This window comes from Echiichthys vipera, assembly GCF_963691815.1.
Source record: "Echiichthys vipera genome assembly, chromosome: 3".
NCBI classification, from domain to species: Eukaryota; Metazoa; Chordata; class Actinopteri; order Perciformes; family Trachinidae; genus Echiichthys; species Echiichthys vipera.
This window is the reverse complement of record NC_139828.1, coordinates 13,292,615-13,311,345: the sequence shown is the minus strand read 5'-3', so window position 1 is coordinate 13,311,345 and position 18,731 is coordinate 13,292,615. Positions and strand designations below refer to the sequence as shown.

Genomic DNA, 18,731 nt, shown 5'->3' with positions numbered 1-18,731 from the left:
CAATACTTTCAAGACAGTACTGGTAATAGCAAAACGGCCCTGAAATTGCAATTACAAAGAGTCATTTATCGATTTTTAGCTTGTGTTTATGTTTCAGCAAAAGGGCAATGTGATCCCGAATCTGATTGGCTGCCAACAAGAGCTTCCTGGATGTAGCTCACATCTCATTGGCTTGTGTCTGAGAATGGGGCGGGGCTTCGTGTTGCTACATCGCCACCTTTTTATCGTTGTTCAGCAGCTGCAAACTGGAAAGTCCCTGACAGCCAGGGAGGGTTCAGATAGGGAAAACTGGGGTAAGGTTTATCGGTTTTACATGAAGGATATTAATATTTTCTTCGTTTCGCTGCTACCTACACAAGTCTGTTGGGTTGTTTCAGTCATTTTGTTACAAGAGTAGATGCTATTTTAACGAGATCTTTGTGCAGGCTAGTTCTTTGTGTGGCTAGCTGCTAGCTCAGGGATGTTTTGTTGTTGTTGAGCCGAGCAGCCCTCCCGTCGCCTGGGAGAGGACATTCATCAGCTGTTGTATGGAGAAACGCCTTCTCTGCTGCTGAAAGTGGCCCGTGAACATCTCCGTTAGTGAAGCGACACCGAAGAGAGAGAGAGGGGATAGTTTGACCGAAGAGGTGAGGACATGGGAAACTGTCTGAAATCCCCGACCTCGGATGATATTTCTTTGCTTCATGAATCCCAGTCGGACCGGGCTAGCTACGGAGACGGTGCTGACCCCGACCAGGAGCCACCACCCCCCTATCAGGTAACTTTCACCAAGTGTTTTGGAGCGATGAAAGCTCGACATTGTGTTTTTGTTTTGTTTTAACAAACTCAAATATCTGAAGTTTTGATGATGTAGTGTGATGTTGTGGCAGGTCTGACCCAATCTTCAATTTATATCTGTAGCGGATAGAAAAGGAAGAAGAGACACCAAGGTGTTAGTCCAGAGATCTTCAACAGTGGGTCCGGGACCCTTGGGGGGTCCTCAGAGCTACTGCAAGGGGTCCGCCAACTTGTTTGATAATCTTTCCATGGTTTAAAAAAAAAGGGTCTGAAAATATACATTAACATGATTGCAACATACAACAAAATTAAAAACAAAGATTAATTTGTGAAATAAATAAAAAAATACATTTACATATACACAACCTTGATGATATGCTTACTGGTTTATAGGCAAGGCAGCCATGCACTGATACTCTTGAGCTGAAGGAATCAGTGGGCCTTCCAAATGTATGTTTAACATTAACATATGATTTATAAATCTAGGAAAATATTAATAATGATAATTGAATTGTCTTAGTATCGTTTGCACCATAAAAAGTTGTGTGTATAGGCTTTAGGCCGCCCTAGCTGTTAGGCCCGATTTAATACGCAACTCAATTTAAAACAATAATTGTACTAGGGGGTCCCTGCTTTGTCTCTTTCAGCTAAGGGGTCCTTGGCCTAAAAAATGCAGAAGACCCTTGTGTTAGACAATGAATTTGTGAGGCTAGATCAGCTGTTTACAGATCCAACAACTCCCTTTGCCAGCAACCAGGGCCACTGACCTCATCGTGGCTTTGATACTAATCAGCTTTGTTATATCTGTCTCTGTCTACAGTTTCCCTGTAGTCATATTATGATTCATCCTTCACTGATATGATAGCAGCACAATATCATCACTGTCTGTAGTCTTCATTCAAAGCCACTGAACCACGTAGTTTTGGATCATATACTTCTTTTATGCCACTTTACAGAACTGTAATATCTTTCAATTGACTTGAAACAAACCCTAGTTCTCCATTAAAGAGGGTTTTTTGTAAAAGACTGGATCTTATAACTTGCTCAGCTGCTTCTTTCACTGATCCCCTCCAGGGCAGCAACTTTGTTTGTCTGGTGTCCTTATTTCCTGAATTAGATCAGCTGCAAACAGACCGGGTCATGTTGTAGCTGTAAATATGATTCATGGTGTAACCCTTCTCTTGTGTGTTTTTTTAGTTGAGAGGCGACTGGTATGCATTATGTAAGGCCTTGGCACAGAGTTTTCCTGTTAATAGGTTAAGCTAAGGCTTATCTATAGATCTGAAATAAGTGTTTTTACATCATAGGGAACTGCAGTCTCAGGCCATAAGAGCTTTTTTATTGTAGAAAATTACACAAGTCTGTAACTATCACCAACATAGATGAAAACATAAAGGGGAACATTTGCCCTACTGCCTGAGACACTTGTCATCTATCATATTCAAGCAAACATTTTGACATTCATAATTGTTTAACTCCATTTTGGTTAATTCAGCTTTATTGTCCTACTCTGGGAAATTATGTTTGATGCTTAGATAAGCCAAGGAGTCTGCAATCACACAAGTTATCAAAACAAAACACAATACCAGTCACATAATACAAAATCTCATTAAAACTAACTCTCCACCAGTTCTATTGCGAGGTACAGAAGAAATGGGTCATGGAGTGAAACAACAGGTGATATTCATTTGATGTTCAGCTTGACAAATGGCTAGTAGAACCATCTCTAGCCAGACACAACGAGCTAACATCAAAGACCTAGTGGCAATGAAGGCCGACTGTGTCTTGGTCAAAAGGTTTCACTTGAAAACACTGCAAAGATTATAGCCATTGGCCAACTAGCATGCACATTCATTGCCTGTGTGAAAGGAAATAGCTCTCGATACCAGCAGGTACGGTACTGTAGTCTGTATTCATCTTTCAAAAGCGCATCATGTGTGGAAGAGTGAAAAAGGCATGGGAAGTGACTTGCTGCCTCTTTATTTGTTAAACGCATTGGGAGTCCACTAGTTCACGGTAGTTGTAGCTGTTTTACAGGGACATATTTTACAGCTTGTTCCACACATTCAGTGCATATTTAACAGATTCGGTGTAGACAGAGTGTGTTGATGTGCTGCGATAGTTACGCTCGCTTGCGCTTAGTCCAATAATTTTACTTGCCACTCTTAGACAGGTAGAGGTTGCCATACCCTGCTTTCATATAGAGGGTTAGGACAGACTCAGTTAAACTGGATGTGGAAAATGGGATAAATATCAGAATTCTTTCCAATTACTATTGTTTGTTATGTATGTAAAGCCTAACATACTTGTCTGCAAATCCCTACTGGTTCAAAACTTCAAAAGAAAAAGGGTCAGTTCTGACCCCATTTTGTGCCTTAAACTCAAAATACTCAAATAGGGTAGTCAAAAAAATTGGAAAAATTATTTATACTAATATTTAGTATCTGATTTAGCTACTAACTTGCAAGAATATCGATACTTTTTCCTTCAACAGTGCAGCCTCCACCTTCTCCAGTTGACCTGTAAAACACCCAGCAGCCCTGCAGACAAAACAAGACAGAAGCTACACCGTGTCTCTCTGAGCACATGAACGCAGGTTCATCATATTAACAATTCTGAGCTGACTGATCAAAGATAGCGCTGCTACAGGAGAACCTTCACCACTAGTTTAAGTAGAAAATTAACAAACAAAAGTGCCGTAAGGTAGTATTTAGCACAAGAGGCTAACGACCAGGGAAATACAAGCCGCTAGCAGCTAGCGTTTAATAATAAACATTAACGTTAACGGCAGAACTAAGCAGCTTACATCCCAAGTCTTGCCCATCTAATGTTAAGAGACGTTGGACTGGAGAAACCTGACTTTCAACAACTGACACCAAGGTTTAACCTCCTTCATGGAATCATTTAATGTCCACAGACTACCCTGAGCTATACAACACAATAAAACAGACAAGAGTTTGAAAATATATGTCATATTTATTTACACGCTGCAGTTGTGTTTTTTTTCTTATTTTCACAACGTCAGACAACCTTTTAGAAGTGTTGTTCTTGATGTTGTTTGTATTGTTCTGATCTTTATTTTAAAAATTCTGCTTAATTTTTTGTAATTTTCTCCCTGTGGTATCGAAAATGTTTGAAATTCTAGTATTGTGACAACCCTAGCCTCTAATGTATTGGCGTTCTCAGGTCACAAAGGTAACCTTATGTAAAGGATAATTAAGTGGTGAACAGAAGGTTGTTTAAAACACTTTCTGCTGTTCTGGCAGTATTTTCTCTCCTTAAAGACTGTTCTGATCATCCAAATGAAAAAAAGAATTGGTCCATCGCATGATTAAAACATATTTCAACATGAGTATATGCCACTCAGTTCATGTAAACTTTTTTCCTGATAATATTTCAAGTTGTTGTTGTTGCTAATCTTTTTATTATCAGTTTGCACCATTGTTGTATACCTTGTTATGAACTCGTCATGTCTGGCATTAAGCAGTGTGTAATTAGTTCATAGCAGGCAGCTCTGGTGTCATAAAGGAGTGATGGTGTAATAAACGACACAAACATATTGCTTAGTGGGAGAGCTCTACCTAAGCTTTTGGCTGTGTTGAGGAAATCTGTCTGCAGTTTGTTTATACTGACGGAGTTTCACAAGAGGTTAACTAACTAGTTTAAACCTACTTATAAAGAGCCTTTTCAGACCTGCCAGTCTTTAGTACCTTCACCAGCTGAACCCAGCCTGAGAACACAGCGCACACTTTTGTGTGCTTGCAGTTCAGATTAATGCACTTTGAAAGTGGTGGGCATTAGAAAGGGAACTAAAGGCTCCACTATACTCCACTTTAAATTGAATTTTACTGTTTTCTCACTTTGCTTGAGGTCTCTCTTTATACCAGAGGACCAGTTTTGATAGTCATGGTGAAAAACATGATAACAGAAAACCCAATACTGAAAGACAACATGAGAGGCTGGGCTTAACCTACAGAAAATGTATACAGTATATATTGATTTTAGACCCCTAATGCACAAACAAGGAAGACTGGGTTGATTCATTATTTTTGTCTAGTAACAAGTTAGAATAAAAGGGAATTTTTCATTAAAAATCTCCCATCCAGTCATTATGTTTAGAAAAGCAGTCATCACATTGCAAATACAATAAAATCACAGACGGATCTGTTATTGTTTATTTAATTATAAAATAAGATTTGCATTTCAAGTGGGGAATTCTGGGGTTTTAGGTCTCAGTTTTTGTCATCTATTTAATTTAGTTTAAAGATCGGAGACAACTAAGTGTGACAAATATGCAAAAATAGAATAAATCACGAACAGGACAAATTCTTTGTCACAGCACTGTATAGTGGCCGTGATTCAGACTCAAGCATTTGATAATAGCTTCTAACAGAAATATACAACGAGATGGCATTTGGGGAGCTGGTGTCAAGGATCTCTTTCCCAGTTACTTGGACTTGACATGTTTTCACAATCATTCCCAGCTGGAAATGTATGTAACGGCTAAATAGGTAGCATGGAAACGGTGCATTGGGGAGTGATGAATGACACTGAAAATTTAAATGAAGTGAATATCATTCAACGAACACAGTGCATGTAAAACAGTTAAACTCTTCAGTCACACACTGAAGGCTATAAATGTCTGCTACTACTTGAGTTTGACTGTCACGTTGACACGGATCAGAGTGACATCAAGAGAGGCATCTGCAAGGCTAGATGTAATGTTACCAGTTGGCTTTTACTAGCCCAATAATTAATCAGAATTCACCCAGTGGTATAGAAATCTTCCAAAATATAGACGCAAAACATATATATAATGTGACATGTAGCAGCTATGAAAATTGTATCTAACTTGATTGTAAAGCTATCTAGCATTTAGTTAATTTAGTTTAAGGTAATTTCATTAGAAAATACTGATACTGAACATGGATGGTGTTTGTTTAGCATAGTCTTAATTAGCTTAATATCAGTATATTGCAGGCCATGTAGCTTTGGTCTCTGTACACATAGGAAGGTTAGAACTGGGTGGATAGATGTTGAAAGCTACTGTATGCCTTGAAGTGGATTAGATCAGCTCTGAGCCAACCACTTAGTGGGTCATTTAATGTCTTGTCAAAATGATTTCAAAGTGTGTGTGTGCGTGTGTGCGTGCGTGTGTGCGTGCGAGAGAGTTGTTTCGTATAAACGGTGGAGGCTACAAAGCAAAGGGAGGTGCTGTTCTGTTTGGGCCTGATTTTGTGAAGGCTGCAGTTTGTGTGCGTTGCTTAAAACACGTGTCTGTGTGGTGATTTGGAAAGCAGCTGGTGAGACAAGTGCTGACTCATCGCTGTTGGACTGTGCTATGAGGCATAAGGCACCCCTGTGTGTGTGTGTGTTGTATGGCCTAACCTTATTGGCTGTAACACCTTGCAGACTTTGAAAGATTCATTCATTTTGTGTGTTTGCATGTACGGAATGTGGACTTTCTTAATACACCCCAGCCTTTTCCACTGTTTCTCTCACTTTTGTGTGAACACTAGGGCTGGGCGATATGGACCAAAACTCATATCTCTATATTTTTTGTTTGAATGGCGATATACGATATTATGACGATATTTTGAACAAAACGGCTAATGTGTGTAGTTCTAACTCCACGCCACAAGTAAATAAATACATAATTATGTGAGTGTAACTTGCAACTAATAGTTTTTTAAAGCTATTTCTACACTTACCAATAGCCAAATGAAGTCGGTGACCAAAGCATTGCATCCTTAACCACTCATTCAGCTCCACCGCCTTACTGTCACCACCCGTTATCTGTGGTTATAGCTACGAGTGCCTTTTCGTCAAGCACCCAGTTAACAAGGGCATGTTGAAGAGCCTCTGCAATGTTTTCACCAGTGTGATTGTCTGGAAAATAGCTCGTTTGGAGGCTTTTCATCTCCCAATCTTTAATAAAGTGCATGGTTAAGTACATATACGGCTCGCATGTACGGCTTGTCCACATGTCGGTTGTTAGCCCAAAATGTGTCACTTTAGCTAGTCTTTCCGCTACGTTTTTTCTGCAGGTAGCATACATCTCTGGCAGAACCTCCCTAGCAAAATGATTACAGCTGGGCAATTGGTACAGTGGGTCAATTGCTTTCAACATATTGATGAATCCCTTTTTCTGGACCATGGCTATAGGGACCATGTCCTTGGCAATATGGAATGCCACCGCCTTAGTTATATCGCGCCACTTCTTACTTTTATGGTCATAAGGCACAACACTGATTAATGAAGCTTTCAACGAGCTTTGCTTTGGAAGAGAGATGTGTAGTTTCACACTCTTAATACAGCAGTTGGTGGTTTTGCTGCAGGTGGCTGAAGAGAGTTGCAGTGTTTACACCTTTTGTCGTTACCTTTTTCTTGCACGCTTTGCAAATCACGTTGCTTTGCTATTCGTCTTGAATCCTAAAACCGAAATACCTCCAAATAACAAAGGCGTTATTCTTTTTTTTTTATTATAACCAACTGCTCACTCTCCACCTGCACCGTGTCTGCCAAGTGTTTGCTGTGATGCGTAGCGTAGTGGATGAACACTGAGGGGTGGGACTCAGCAGCTGAACATGGCTTGTAGGCTCAGAGAGCAGCAGCAGCGCTCGTAAGGCAACATCAAAATTATATATAATATACCGGTACGGCGATAATATAACAATATAACTCTTACTACCGGTATATATCCCCCAGCCCTAGTGAACACAAGGCCTAGAGGGTAAGAAATGTTTTAAAAGGCGTCAAATAAGCGCCTGCTGATCTGCTCACAGACAAGGCCAACTATTTCCACTACTTCTTTCAGATGGTGTAGTGGACCCAGGGGAACACACCACTGACTGTAGTGGATACATACAATTGAGGAGTCTGTCAACCACCTGCATTGCAATCAAGATGAAAGGGCCTACAGTCAGCAGTTTGATTTCAGCTCAGCCAGCTTGGTCAGAAGAAATAGGGAGAGAAAAAAAGTTTGCGTTAGAGGTGGCTTATAATTAGCTGTCAAACCGGGAGTAGAGAAGAGGGAGGGCATGGGAGAAGAACCGTCTGAGACATCCTGAAAAGGAGGCTTTTCAGCTTTCTTGTGGACTTTCCTTTAGCATGAATCCAAACATTCACAGACCTCAGCACTAACCTTTGAAAGTGTTTGCCATGCTTCCAGGCATCAGCTTTTGGTTGTCAAAACTCAAAGTATAGTTGCCATATTGGGTCACCTTACAGTTTGACTTATTAAGATACTATGCAATAGCTTAAGAATGAAAGTGTGACATAAAATAATTTGTCACACTTTTATGTGTTGTAATTGCAAGAAATGGTACTTTTCAACAACACCCATAAAAGATATCGTGTGTGGATTGCTTGTGTACTGGCAATCCACTTGCTACTGCAATCTGCAGGTGCCTCCATCCAAATGGCAATTGTTATAGGTCAGGGATGTCAAAGTCAAATACATCAGAGGGCCAAAAAAACAAATTAGCTACGAGCCGAGGGCCGGACTGGTTCAATGTTTATTAAAACATATTAAAATGATGCATATAACCTGTTGAACCAAGACCTAACACAGTGTACCGTATTTTATATAATAATTAGGGGCTGAAAGTTGACATCTGCCCTGAATGCCGATGAATAATGAACCCACTTTCTGCGCTGCAGTGAGTTTGCGGGCTACCGTTGCATTGTGGGTAATGTAGTTTTGGTGCATTGGTGAAAAACAGCAGCAGGCGGCTGTGGCGTGTGGGCCGGTTCTGATACTAATCAAATATCATCCCGGGGGCCAAGATCATTCATTCGGGGCCCAGATCCGGCCCACGGGCCTTGACTTTGACACCCATGTTATAGGTTATGCTACAATCAGGGAAAAAAGTGTGACTTACTCACTGTGTTCAGATAACAGTAATCTGCTTTAACCACAGACGAGACTAAGTCATACAAAGGCTAATAGTGTTGGTTTTTAACCTTGTAAGGCAGTGATACACCCCATCAGAGAGTCCCTTGTAGTGTTGTTTTTGGCGGCCTGTTTAATTTTAGTTTTACTCTAGTCTTTGTGTCAAGCTGTCATTTTAGTTTTTTATTAGTTTTAGTCATGGTTATATTCTTTTTAGTCTAATCAAGTTTCAGTCGACTAAAAGTCTGAGCATTTTAGTCTTACTTTAGTCAGAATTGTCCATGGCTATTTTTGTCTAGTTTAAGTCAAAGAAAATTGTATATTTGTAATTTATATATTTAGTAATGCAATTATATTTAATCAATATAATAAAAGTAACTAGTAGTATTGACGAAACCAACATTTTCTCTTAGCCAAACCCATGCAAATATCTTTTGTTTACATGCATGTACGGGTCTAGAATAGGTTGTTCAAAGTGAAGTTGATGCCAAATTCAGTTCAGTGTGATTGCTTTGTGAATAACAAAACTAGTGAATGTATTTGGCCAACAAGGGATGCTTAGTACACTTATAGAGAGAGGTAGGGACTAAAAGCCCACTTTACACTCTCACACACGTTAACCCACGTTACACTCTCTCACAAACAAATATACATACACACACTAGTCACACACATTTGTTCTCAGCTCCAGTGGCTAACGTCTAAAGCTAGCGTTAAAATTCAAAACATTAACCGTAGCCTCATGAGTTGGCATCATGTTGCATGAGCTTTCTAAAACAGAAAGTATCGTTACGTTAATGTCTTGACTTACCTAAATTTCATTATGGAATGCCCTGAGATTTCTCTTAAGATTCGTGGTGTTTTTTCCTGTGATTTTGTGGTCGCACTTCTCCCCATCTTTTTCCACAATACATTCCGTTTTTCTTTTCCACGTCTATGTAATGAAATTGTTTCTTCTTTTTCTCCCAAAGACAATCACCGGCTGGTGGCCATCGGTCCCTTTTCTCTGCGTCAGACTTTGTTCTCATTTTTCTTTCTTAGTTGTCGTTAACGCTAACCCACAGCAGCTGCATCTTTTGAATCGAAATAATGCAGTGTGTGGGGATTGAGGAAGTGACGTCACCCAGACACGAGACACAGGAAACAGAAAAACTGCTAAATAATAATAATAATAACGTGACTAAATGAGACGAAACAACGTTATTTCGCCTCGTTTTGGTCAACGAAAATGAAGAGACATTTTAGCATAGTTTTTATTTTGTTGCTGACGACAATATTTCGTCATAATTTTCGTTGACGAAAGCAACACTAGTCCCTTGTGACAGATAACCTACCGTCTCGACCTAATATGGTAACAGAAACACTGGGAGAGTGGAGGAGGTGGTGCTGACAAACAAGCCATTGTGCTGCAGGTCAGTTACATAGTCTATGGGCTTTAACGGACACATAGCTACATAGGGGTTGCTGTTCTTGAGCACTCACCAAAAGGACCAGGACTCAAATATCTCTTTTGTCTCACCGTGGCTCTCTCTCTCCCAGTTTAGTTCTCATCCTACTTCAAATGACAGTTGGCTGCCCTGGCTCATGTAATCAAAAGGATCAAGGTGGTTTTAGTCATTATTTTACAGCGAGTGAAAGGCTGTTATGGGTCTATTTTACAATGTGGTCCAGACTGTCCTAACTCCCCTGATTCTGGTTTTGATTGGTCGATGCTGCTCTGACATGATTTCCTTTTATAGCTGCTGAAAAAAATGTAAAATAATTAAAAATGTATAGTTTTTTAAATCTTTTGTCATTTACTTACTGCTACTCTCCTCAAATGCACTTTCCCCTTTTCATCCAAGATATGTTCATTATGTTCATTATCCACATTTTTTGTGTGGCAACAGTGAAGGCTTTGTGTAAGCTTCGTCATGTGTTATGTGTAAATACTAGTGTTAATAACCTTAGCCTACAACAACGCCCCAACATCCTGCTTTGCATGATGATGAAGTAATACACATACAGTTATCTGCAGCCTGTCCCATTATCACATCAACAAACACATCCTGTGATGCTGATGTCCATTCTTCTCGGCCCATTGTTGTCTGTGTGCATGCCTGTGTCATCAACTGAGTGCATGCTTGCAGGTGTCTGCAGGTCTGGTTCAAAGATTTAGTTACTCTGCAGTCACTAGAACAAGGGTTAAGATTTCAGAGACTGTGAACGCTTCATATTTCTTCCCTTTAAGTGCATATTGATGCTGCTTAGGTTGCACAAAAACATAAAGCCACATTTTGCATTTGGTATATGATTGAGGTTTGGAACTTTGCAGGAAAAAAATGAATGAAAATGCTTTTTTGTATGTATAATTTCTTTTCACTAAGGTGTTCTTGCAGCATGTGTTAAACACAGTTTTTTGCCCAGATATCATGCTGCCTGTCTGCAGCCCCTTTCCACATCCACATATATATTTCTATTTTAGCAGCCTGCAATCCCAGGATCAGTTTTGTAAATGTTACATCATGGCTTGAGTGAGAATAAAGCAGTGCTCAGAATACAAAGGCATGCAGCAGATTATGTTTTTGCATATTGCAGTTTTACATAGCCATCAAGGTGACCCTATCTTAAGACTATTAAATGAGGGTTGGGAAGCTGTGGGGTATGACACATGCACAATGTAACTTGAACTGTGACACTGAAGTGTTACAGGAGACAATGCTCGGCCTGACTGAACTTTTTCAGTGATTTAATGTGGTGAATGAAATTGTGGATTATATCAATGAGTCAGTGTAGAAGATCTATGTGTGAAGGCCAAAAAACATCCTCTTGCCTAGATAATTGAACCATTGATGTTGAAGTGAAAGAGGCTTGTGTGAGTTTAACCCATTTTTTCACATGGCCACAGGCACGTACACATGAATACAGACATCCAGACGTGGGGGAAATTTGGGCTGTGTGCTTTTGCTCTTGAAGCTGAAACCGTCGCCTGTTTTTGAACTTGTGGTCAGAGAGTGCCTTTTACCATTCTTGTTTGTGAATTTCTTCTGAGCAAGGGTAAATATCTGCCCTCATTCTACAATCTTCACCTTCCTCCCTGTTAGCTATTAGCACAGTCTGCAGGCTGTCGTTTCAGCTGCTCTGTGCCTGGTTCAGCAGTTTTCAGCAGTTGTTCTCAACTCCCCAGCCTCGCCTACTGCCTCTGTCTCACTCTCCATCTCTATGATTGTTGGTCAACCTGAGGTCACATAATGAACAGTTGTCACAGCCCAGCTGACACACAATGTATGAAGGAAGGGGAGGCATATGACAACAATTACACTGCTGACCGCTGCACAGTTAACCACCCTAACACACACACAGACTACAGCTGTCTGTAGCTTTTATTGCTGCTGCCTGGCTGCCGTCTCTTTTTGACATGGACAAAAGGAATGGCTGTCAGGGGAGCAGCAGAAAGTGTCGGCTACTAAAGTTATGCCGACTCATACCTTAAAATGCTGCGGTGCTTAGCGGCTCATTGCTAGAGAGCTTGGTCATCATTGTTCAGCATGTTTTCTATGAAAAGATTTAAGTTGAAAAGATAGCTTTTTAAGAATAAAAATAAGTCATTGCATTACAAAAGATTGGAATAGCCTGCCATAAGAGCTTGGTTGGGTACAGTCAGGTGACTGAGAGGACCACACTATATGTTTAAATGACAGACGTTCCTCTGCATTGTCTGTGAAGAGGAAATGCAGTGAGAGCTGGATGGAGCGGTGAGGAATGAAAAGGCTTTTCAGCTCATTTCTTAGCACATGACTGTCCGTGGCTTCCATCTCATGTCTGAGCAATGCAGGGGGAAATGTAAAAAACACATAACACTACTAACCAGGCTGACACAGCTCTTACATCCGGTAAAAACAGATTTAAAAGAACTGTTTGCGGTAGAAAGGCATAACAGATCTAGTGTTAAGTCACATGTCCGTGCATTTCTTCAAACCAATGGTTCAGTTGGTCATTAGCCACACTGTACATCCTGTTAACCATACTCTTTGCCTTCAGTTTGACACAACTAAAACCAAACGTGAAAAGTGAGTTTCTACACTTAGAATAGATTTACTATTGTGGTGACTTCACAACTATGTTAATGGTTGACTCTCAGCAGATCTGCTTTGCCAGAGCTCCCTTTTCATGACACTTTACACTGTAGACTTCTGTCCTGTGGTGATAAAATAAAAGTAAAAGTGTTTTATTAATCTAATTATATATTATAAATCAGGTCTATATAAAGCCAACAAAGAAGTTACACAGTTAAGTTTGTTTTTTATGTACCACTTTCAAAGCATTTCTTATCTCCAGCAAAGCCAGTGCACCTCTGCTGCAGCAGCTGTTTGGATAAGATGTGGGGAAACGCTACCACCTACTGCCTGCAATCATAACGCCACAACACGCACAAAATGATTGTTGTCTTGGTATTAATAATTGATTATATCAGTTATTAGCAATAGTTATTGTTGGATTTTCACTCCTGCATGTTTCTATTTCAGAGAGATAATGTTAAAAGAAAGAATGTGTACCTTCTGTACAGTAAAGCCTTCACACCAGACAGTTAGGGCGCGCTCACACTGTCCATCCGTACCGGGCCCAAGCACTTTTCACGGGTAAAGTCTAGTTCGTTCGACCAGTTTGAGTGCAACCGTACCGCGTCTAGGCGCTTTTCATTTGCCGGCCACTGCCCAGTTGGGAGAGGTGGGCTTTTGTAAAGCACGTTTGGACATGTACGAGCATGAGCCTGAGCAAGTGTACGAGCACGAGGCCTACGGCGGTTCTGACATCATTTTATGTGCGCCTGTTCGGACTTAGAAAAAAGAAGGATGGACCGTGCGCAGACATTTAAAACAATGGCGGTGAAAGGCTCACGTTGGTGTGATGCGGAGGTGGAGTGTTTACTGCAGATTTGTTCAGATGAAAATTTACAAAAACAGTCGACAAGACGCACAAAAACTCAGGTCTATGGAAAGATTTGTAAACAAAGCGACGCATCGCGATGACGTCAATCAATGCGTGTGACTTGGTACGACATGATGACATATAGGCAGAAAGAAGCATTCCGCCGAGGCCCAGGCAGTGTGAGTACAAACGAGCCTGGCCTGCGGGAGGCGAGGGAGGGGGGGACAAGTACCCTAAAGCAGAGGGCACGGTACGGGCGGACAGTGTGAGTGCGCCTTTATTTAGTCTGACTTTTTTAATGTGGTCTTTTCTCTCTCTCTTTCTGCAGGAGCAAATCCATGTGCCTGTCTACCACCCAACACCTAGCCAAGCCCGATTGGCCACTCAGCTGACAGAAGAGGAGCAGGTTCGCATTGCCCAGCGAATTGGACTCATCCAGCATCTCCCAAAGGGCGTGTACGACCCAGGACGGGATGGCTCTGAGAAGAAGATTAGAGAGTGAGTATTAACCCTTGGTGGTCTGACTCAGCAGTGGGCATTAAAAAACAATAACACAGATAGGAGAGATATTGCTTCACTGCAGTGATGTTTGTCTAAGCAGGGTGTTTGTAGGTCTATCTAAATTCACTGAACAGAATACAAATGTAATCATAGTCATAAAATGTCACAACCATCTATGAATTTTAACAAGTTAAACTTTGCTGTTGTATAAACAAGGTGTTGTAAACTTGTTTTATAATTGTCTTCAAGTTGGTAAAATGAGTGTGCCTGTACTGCTAGTATACAGAGATGGATGGTTATACATACTATGGTATATGATATTGTTGCATTTTAAAGAAAACCCATGCTGTAAAAGTTGTGCGTGTGTGTATTATATAATCTACAATATTTGAGTGCATGTTTCTATCATTTTAAAAGTTTGCAAATAGTTAAATTTCATCAGTGGAGTTATACTTATGAAGACTTTAAACTCCCTGATCTACTATAATTGTAATTTGTAGAAACTTGCACTGTCCTTCACATTTTTAATTAAATAATTAGTGATAGACCGATACATCAGCCGGCCGATATTTGCGTTTTTTTAGATGTTTGCCTTCGCCGATAGTTTATTCCCGGCATTATTTACAGACAGGCCTCCACAGCTTTTTTAAGTTCACTAAATATTCCTTTTTTTAAAATTGAGACTCGTAACATTTGTTATCATTGTGTAATTTTTATGATGTAAATTGATGGAGCAAAAGTAGTATCGGCTCCAAATATCGGCTCAAGGAAAACGGCAGTCCTTATTGGTCATCGGCTAAGGCTGATGAAAAAAAAATAGTATCGGCATCGGCCTTAAAAGATCCGTCGATCCCTGTAAATAATATACTATAGGTCATTTAAGTCCATATAGTGTCAAGTGGCAAAATAATGTTTGAACTTTTTATTGAACTTCCATTTTTTTCTATATTTGTGTTTTCCATATTCAATATGCAAATCCTAACAAAATGTACTTGTGTTCACGTACACAGGTGCGTCATCTGTATGATGGACTTTGTGTATGGAGACCCCATCCGGTTCCTGCCCTGCATGCACATTTACCACATGGACTGTATAGACGACTGGCTAATGAGATCATTCACCTGCCCCTCCTGCATGGAGCCTGTGGATGCCGCATTGCTTTCTTCCTATGAGACCAACTGAGGCACACACACACACACACACACACACACACACACACACACACACACACACACACACACACACACACACACACACACACACACACACACACACACAATATGCCTACAGATACCTGTGGACCGGACCGAGGCACATACAGTATGTACACCAATGGACGTACACACATCTACCATCTTGCTTACCTGTATCCTGGATTAGTAAGCTTGCGATATAAACAGTGACGATGTTAAAGATTTAGGATGAACTCCGCGCGTGCGTGCGTGCGTGCGTGCGTGCGTGCGTGCGTGCGTGCGTGCGTGCGTGCGTGTGTGTGTGTGTGTGTGTGTGTCTGCGCGTGCGTGCGTGCGTGCGTGCGTGCGTGTGTGTTTGCTGCACAAGTTCCCTAGTATGCCTGCTGGACAGGATCGGAGGAATGAACAGAGTGTTGACGTTAAGGACGAGCAGGAAGGAGCTCGATGGAGACAAGGACTAAAAGACAGGAGCTGACAATGGGGGATGTGAGGATAGCGGTGTAAGGGGAAGTCAAGAGGAACGAATTACAGTTAACTGATTATGATTAAGAAATCTTTCCAAGATCCGCTTTTATATGTGTGAATACACAACCGTTCCCAGTGAGACACACTTCCTTTATTCATCCCCCATCGTTGAAATGAACAGAATGCAGGAAGAAGGACATCTGACCACCAACATCAGGCTACAGATTGTGTTTGTTGGACTGCTGAAGCCTGATTACTATGACGTCACACTGCAAGATGAGGGGAAAAGAAATCCCCTTCAGAAGATCTACAAGATTTGCAGAGTCATATCTGTTGCAAGAACTCCAAGAGATGCACATATGTGATATACAGACTGCTAGAGCTGGACATCAGACTTAAGACTATGAACATCACATATATTCTGCAGGCACACAACAGGCCTCCACTGGTCCACAGCACCCGGACCTGGAGTTGTCTGTCTGTATAGATCTTTTATGAGAAAAATAAGATTGGTCTGTGGATTGATTGATTGTTCCGTGACTTTGTAAAGTCTGTTCTGTATTTGTTTTGTCAGTCAGCATAAGGGCTTTGAACCAGTATAACACAGATATGGCAAAAGGAAATCCAGCGTGTGCTTTAGTCACTAATGAGATGGATAGCTGGTAAACCATTTCTGTCAACTCCTGACTGTCTTCACAGTCACAGTAAGAGCTCAGATTATTGGCCAAAGCACAAGTTCACATGTTATTAAATCATTTATTCAGTAGTATTTGCACTTCATAATCAAACTTGTGACAACAGTTGACCATATGCATTTAGTAAATATGTCATAGTGAAGTAGAGAAGATTTACTTTACCCACATCCCTATTTGAAAGCCACCGTCTCTGTGGACCAAGAGTGGAAACACAATTTATTACTGGTGTTACAATTCACTGAATTAATCAATTGGCGTCCCTGTTTGTCCAAATCATGTTATTTAAGGGACAAGTCAAGGACAGAATTAAAAACATACACAATGGTGGGCTCATTTTTATGTTGTACTCAGCATCCTATCCTGTGCAAACATGTTCAACCAGACCTAGAGCAAACATTAACAGGGTAAACGGTTAACGCTGGAAGGTGATGGAGGATCTGGTAATGGGTGTGTCAGTGTTGTATGGGTAAAGATGTTTGTTGATCTGTCATGGTCAGAAAAGGCCCTCATACATCGCTGACTGTGTTCTCGGTTTAGGTTATGTTTCTCTCTCTCATTTTTATTCTCTTCACATCGAGTTGAGGCCTCAATCTAAAAGATCTCCTCATCTCGTTTTAAAATGTCTATAGCCCAAGTTTCCAGTTTACTGCTAAAGCACAAAGGAATACAGTAGTCCAGTTTTACTTTCCTTCTCCCTGCTCACTTTGGCATGCGGGTGAGTCAGAAAGACTTTGAATTATGCAGGAAATGGTAAATCATTTGTGCCCCCACTGTGTAGCGGGCATGATACAGATCCAACACAGTTTGACAACATGCCTTTAGTGATCTGTGTATGTGTGTGCACACCTGCGTGTGTGTTTGTGTGTCTGAGAAAGCGCGGGCCTGGGGGTGATTGAGTTGGCAGTCAGCACCTTAGTTTTTGCACAGTACTTTTAATCTACGTAACTCTTTATGTTGTACATTGTCCTCCATCAGTAAGGTGGAACTTCATGGCCTTAGGTTACACATGGGTGAGGGTTGGTATCAGCTGCTAAAATGTGGAGCACAGTCCAATAAACTTCAAGAAACAAGAAGGAGGAGGGGGGGGGGGGCAGTTTAGACTGCGACTGCTGCTGAGCTGTCATTGTACACACCTTTCTGTGAAGAATACAAAAGGTATAAAGGAAATAGTCAAACTACACTGTCAAACTACTTAAAGAATGTCAGTGTTTTATAGTGTTTTGAGTGTATTTCTGTCCCATCCCTTGACTCTTTGGTTTGGCTTTCCTCACTCTGCAGTACAGTGGATGACAGTTTTGTAAAGTCTTTGTTTTTTTATTAATTTATTTTTTGAAATCTCAATCTGGATGTAATCAAGCCTGATTGGGACTGGCAATGCATTGGGTTGTGGGGATAAACAAACGTGGCTGTATCATTGTGTGTGTATTTCCTGTCAAATAATCAAAGAAATTTAACTAAAAAAAGGAATCCACATACTGATTCATGTGCAGACTCACACTCCCCCAAAGCTACATGTACTTGCATTAGTGTGACACTTTGTGGAGCAGCTTCATTTACACTTTAGGAGATATAATTTATGATTCATGAGATGTTTGATTTCTAACATTGAACATGACCTGTGTGGGTTTCTGGTAATGTGCTCACAGTTCCAAGTTAGAAAGTGAGCTCATTTCCCCGGAAACTGACTCATGGGTGTCTGCGTTTTCACTAACAATGAAACAGCTGTACAGAATGTTTTTTAATCGGCTCTGATCCACTTTTAGCGGAATGATGAGCGCTGTCTTAGGTAGGATTTACGGCATTCAAGTACAGGATTGAACAGCGTGGTTTGTGGGTATGTGTGCTGTGTGTTTGTGTATGGATGCTTGTTAGACATTTCCTCGTTTGTAAGCATAAATATGCATATGCTATGTACTACAGGCAAATAATAAATAGATATTGCAAGAGAACGTAACTGCTAGTTGGTGTCGTTTATTTCCTCTGTGTCCTCTGTGTTACAATTTGTATAACTTCTGAACTCTGTAAATAACAATTATGTAATTAATCGCTGACTCTACATGGAAAAACAATATACATCAAACTCTTCATGACATGTATAACTTATATTTAAAGTGTGATTCCAGTCTAAAATATCCCATGGTCTTTTTCGGCACTTGCATCAATAAGCCATTGAGACAGGTTTTTGTGTATAAACTATTAACTGATAAGTCCCGGAGAGTCACGTGGCTAACACTGATGGCTATCTAGCTCGGCTAACTAGCTCGGGGCGTTACAACGTAGTTACCTACTGGCCCCGGT

The 18,731-nt window shown here is 40.7% G+C and overlaps 1 protein-coding gene across 1 annotated transcript; it reads left to right on the top strand.

The window, feature by feature from the left end:
* Nucleotides 1-262: 262 nt before the first annotated feature.
* rnf11b (ring finger protein 11b) lies at nt 263-18,347 on the top strand. Its single transcript, XM_083939711.1, has 3 exons — nt 263-757; nt 13,908-14,077; nt 15,091-18,347. The coding sequence occupies exons 1-3, from the start codon at nt 635-637 to the stop codon at nt 15,260-15,262; spliced, it is 465 nt and encodes a 154-aa protein (XP_083795837.1). The 5' UTR covers nt 263-634; the 3' UTR covers nt 15,263-18,347.
* The last annotated feature ends 384 nt before the right edge of the window (nt 18,348-18,731 follow it).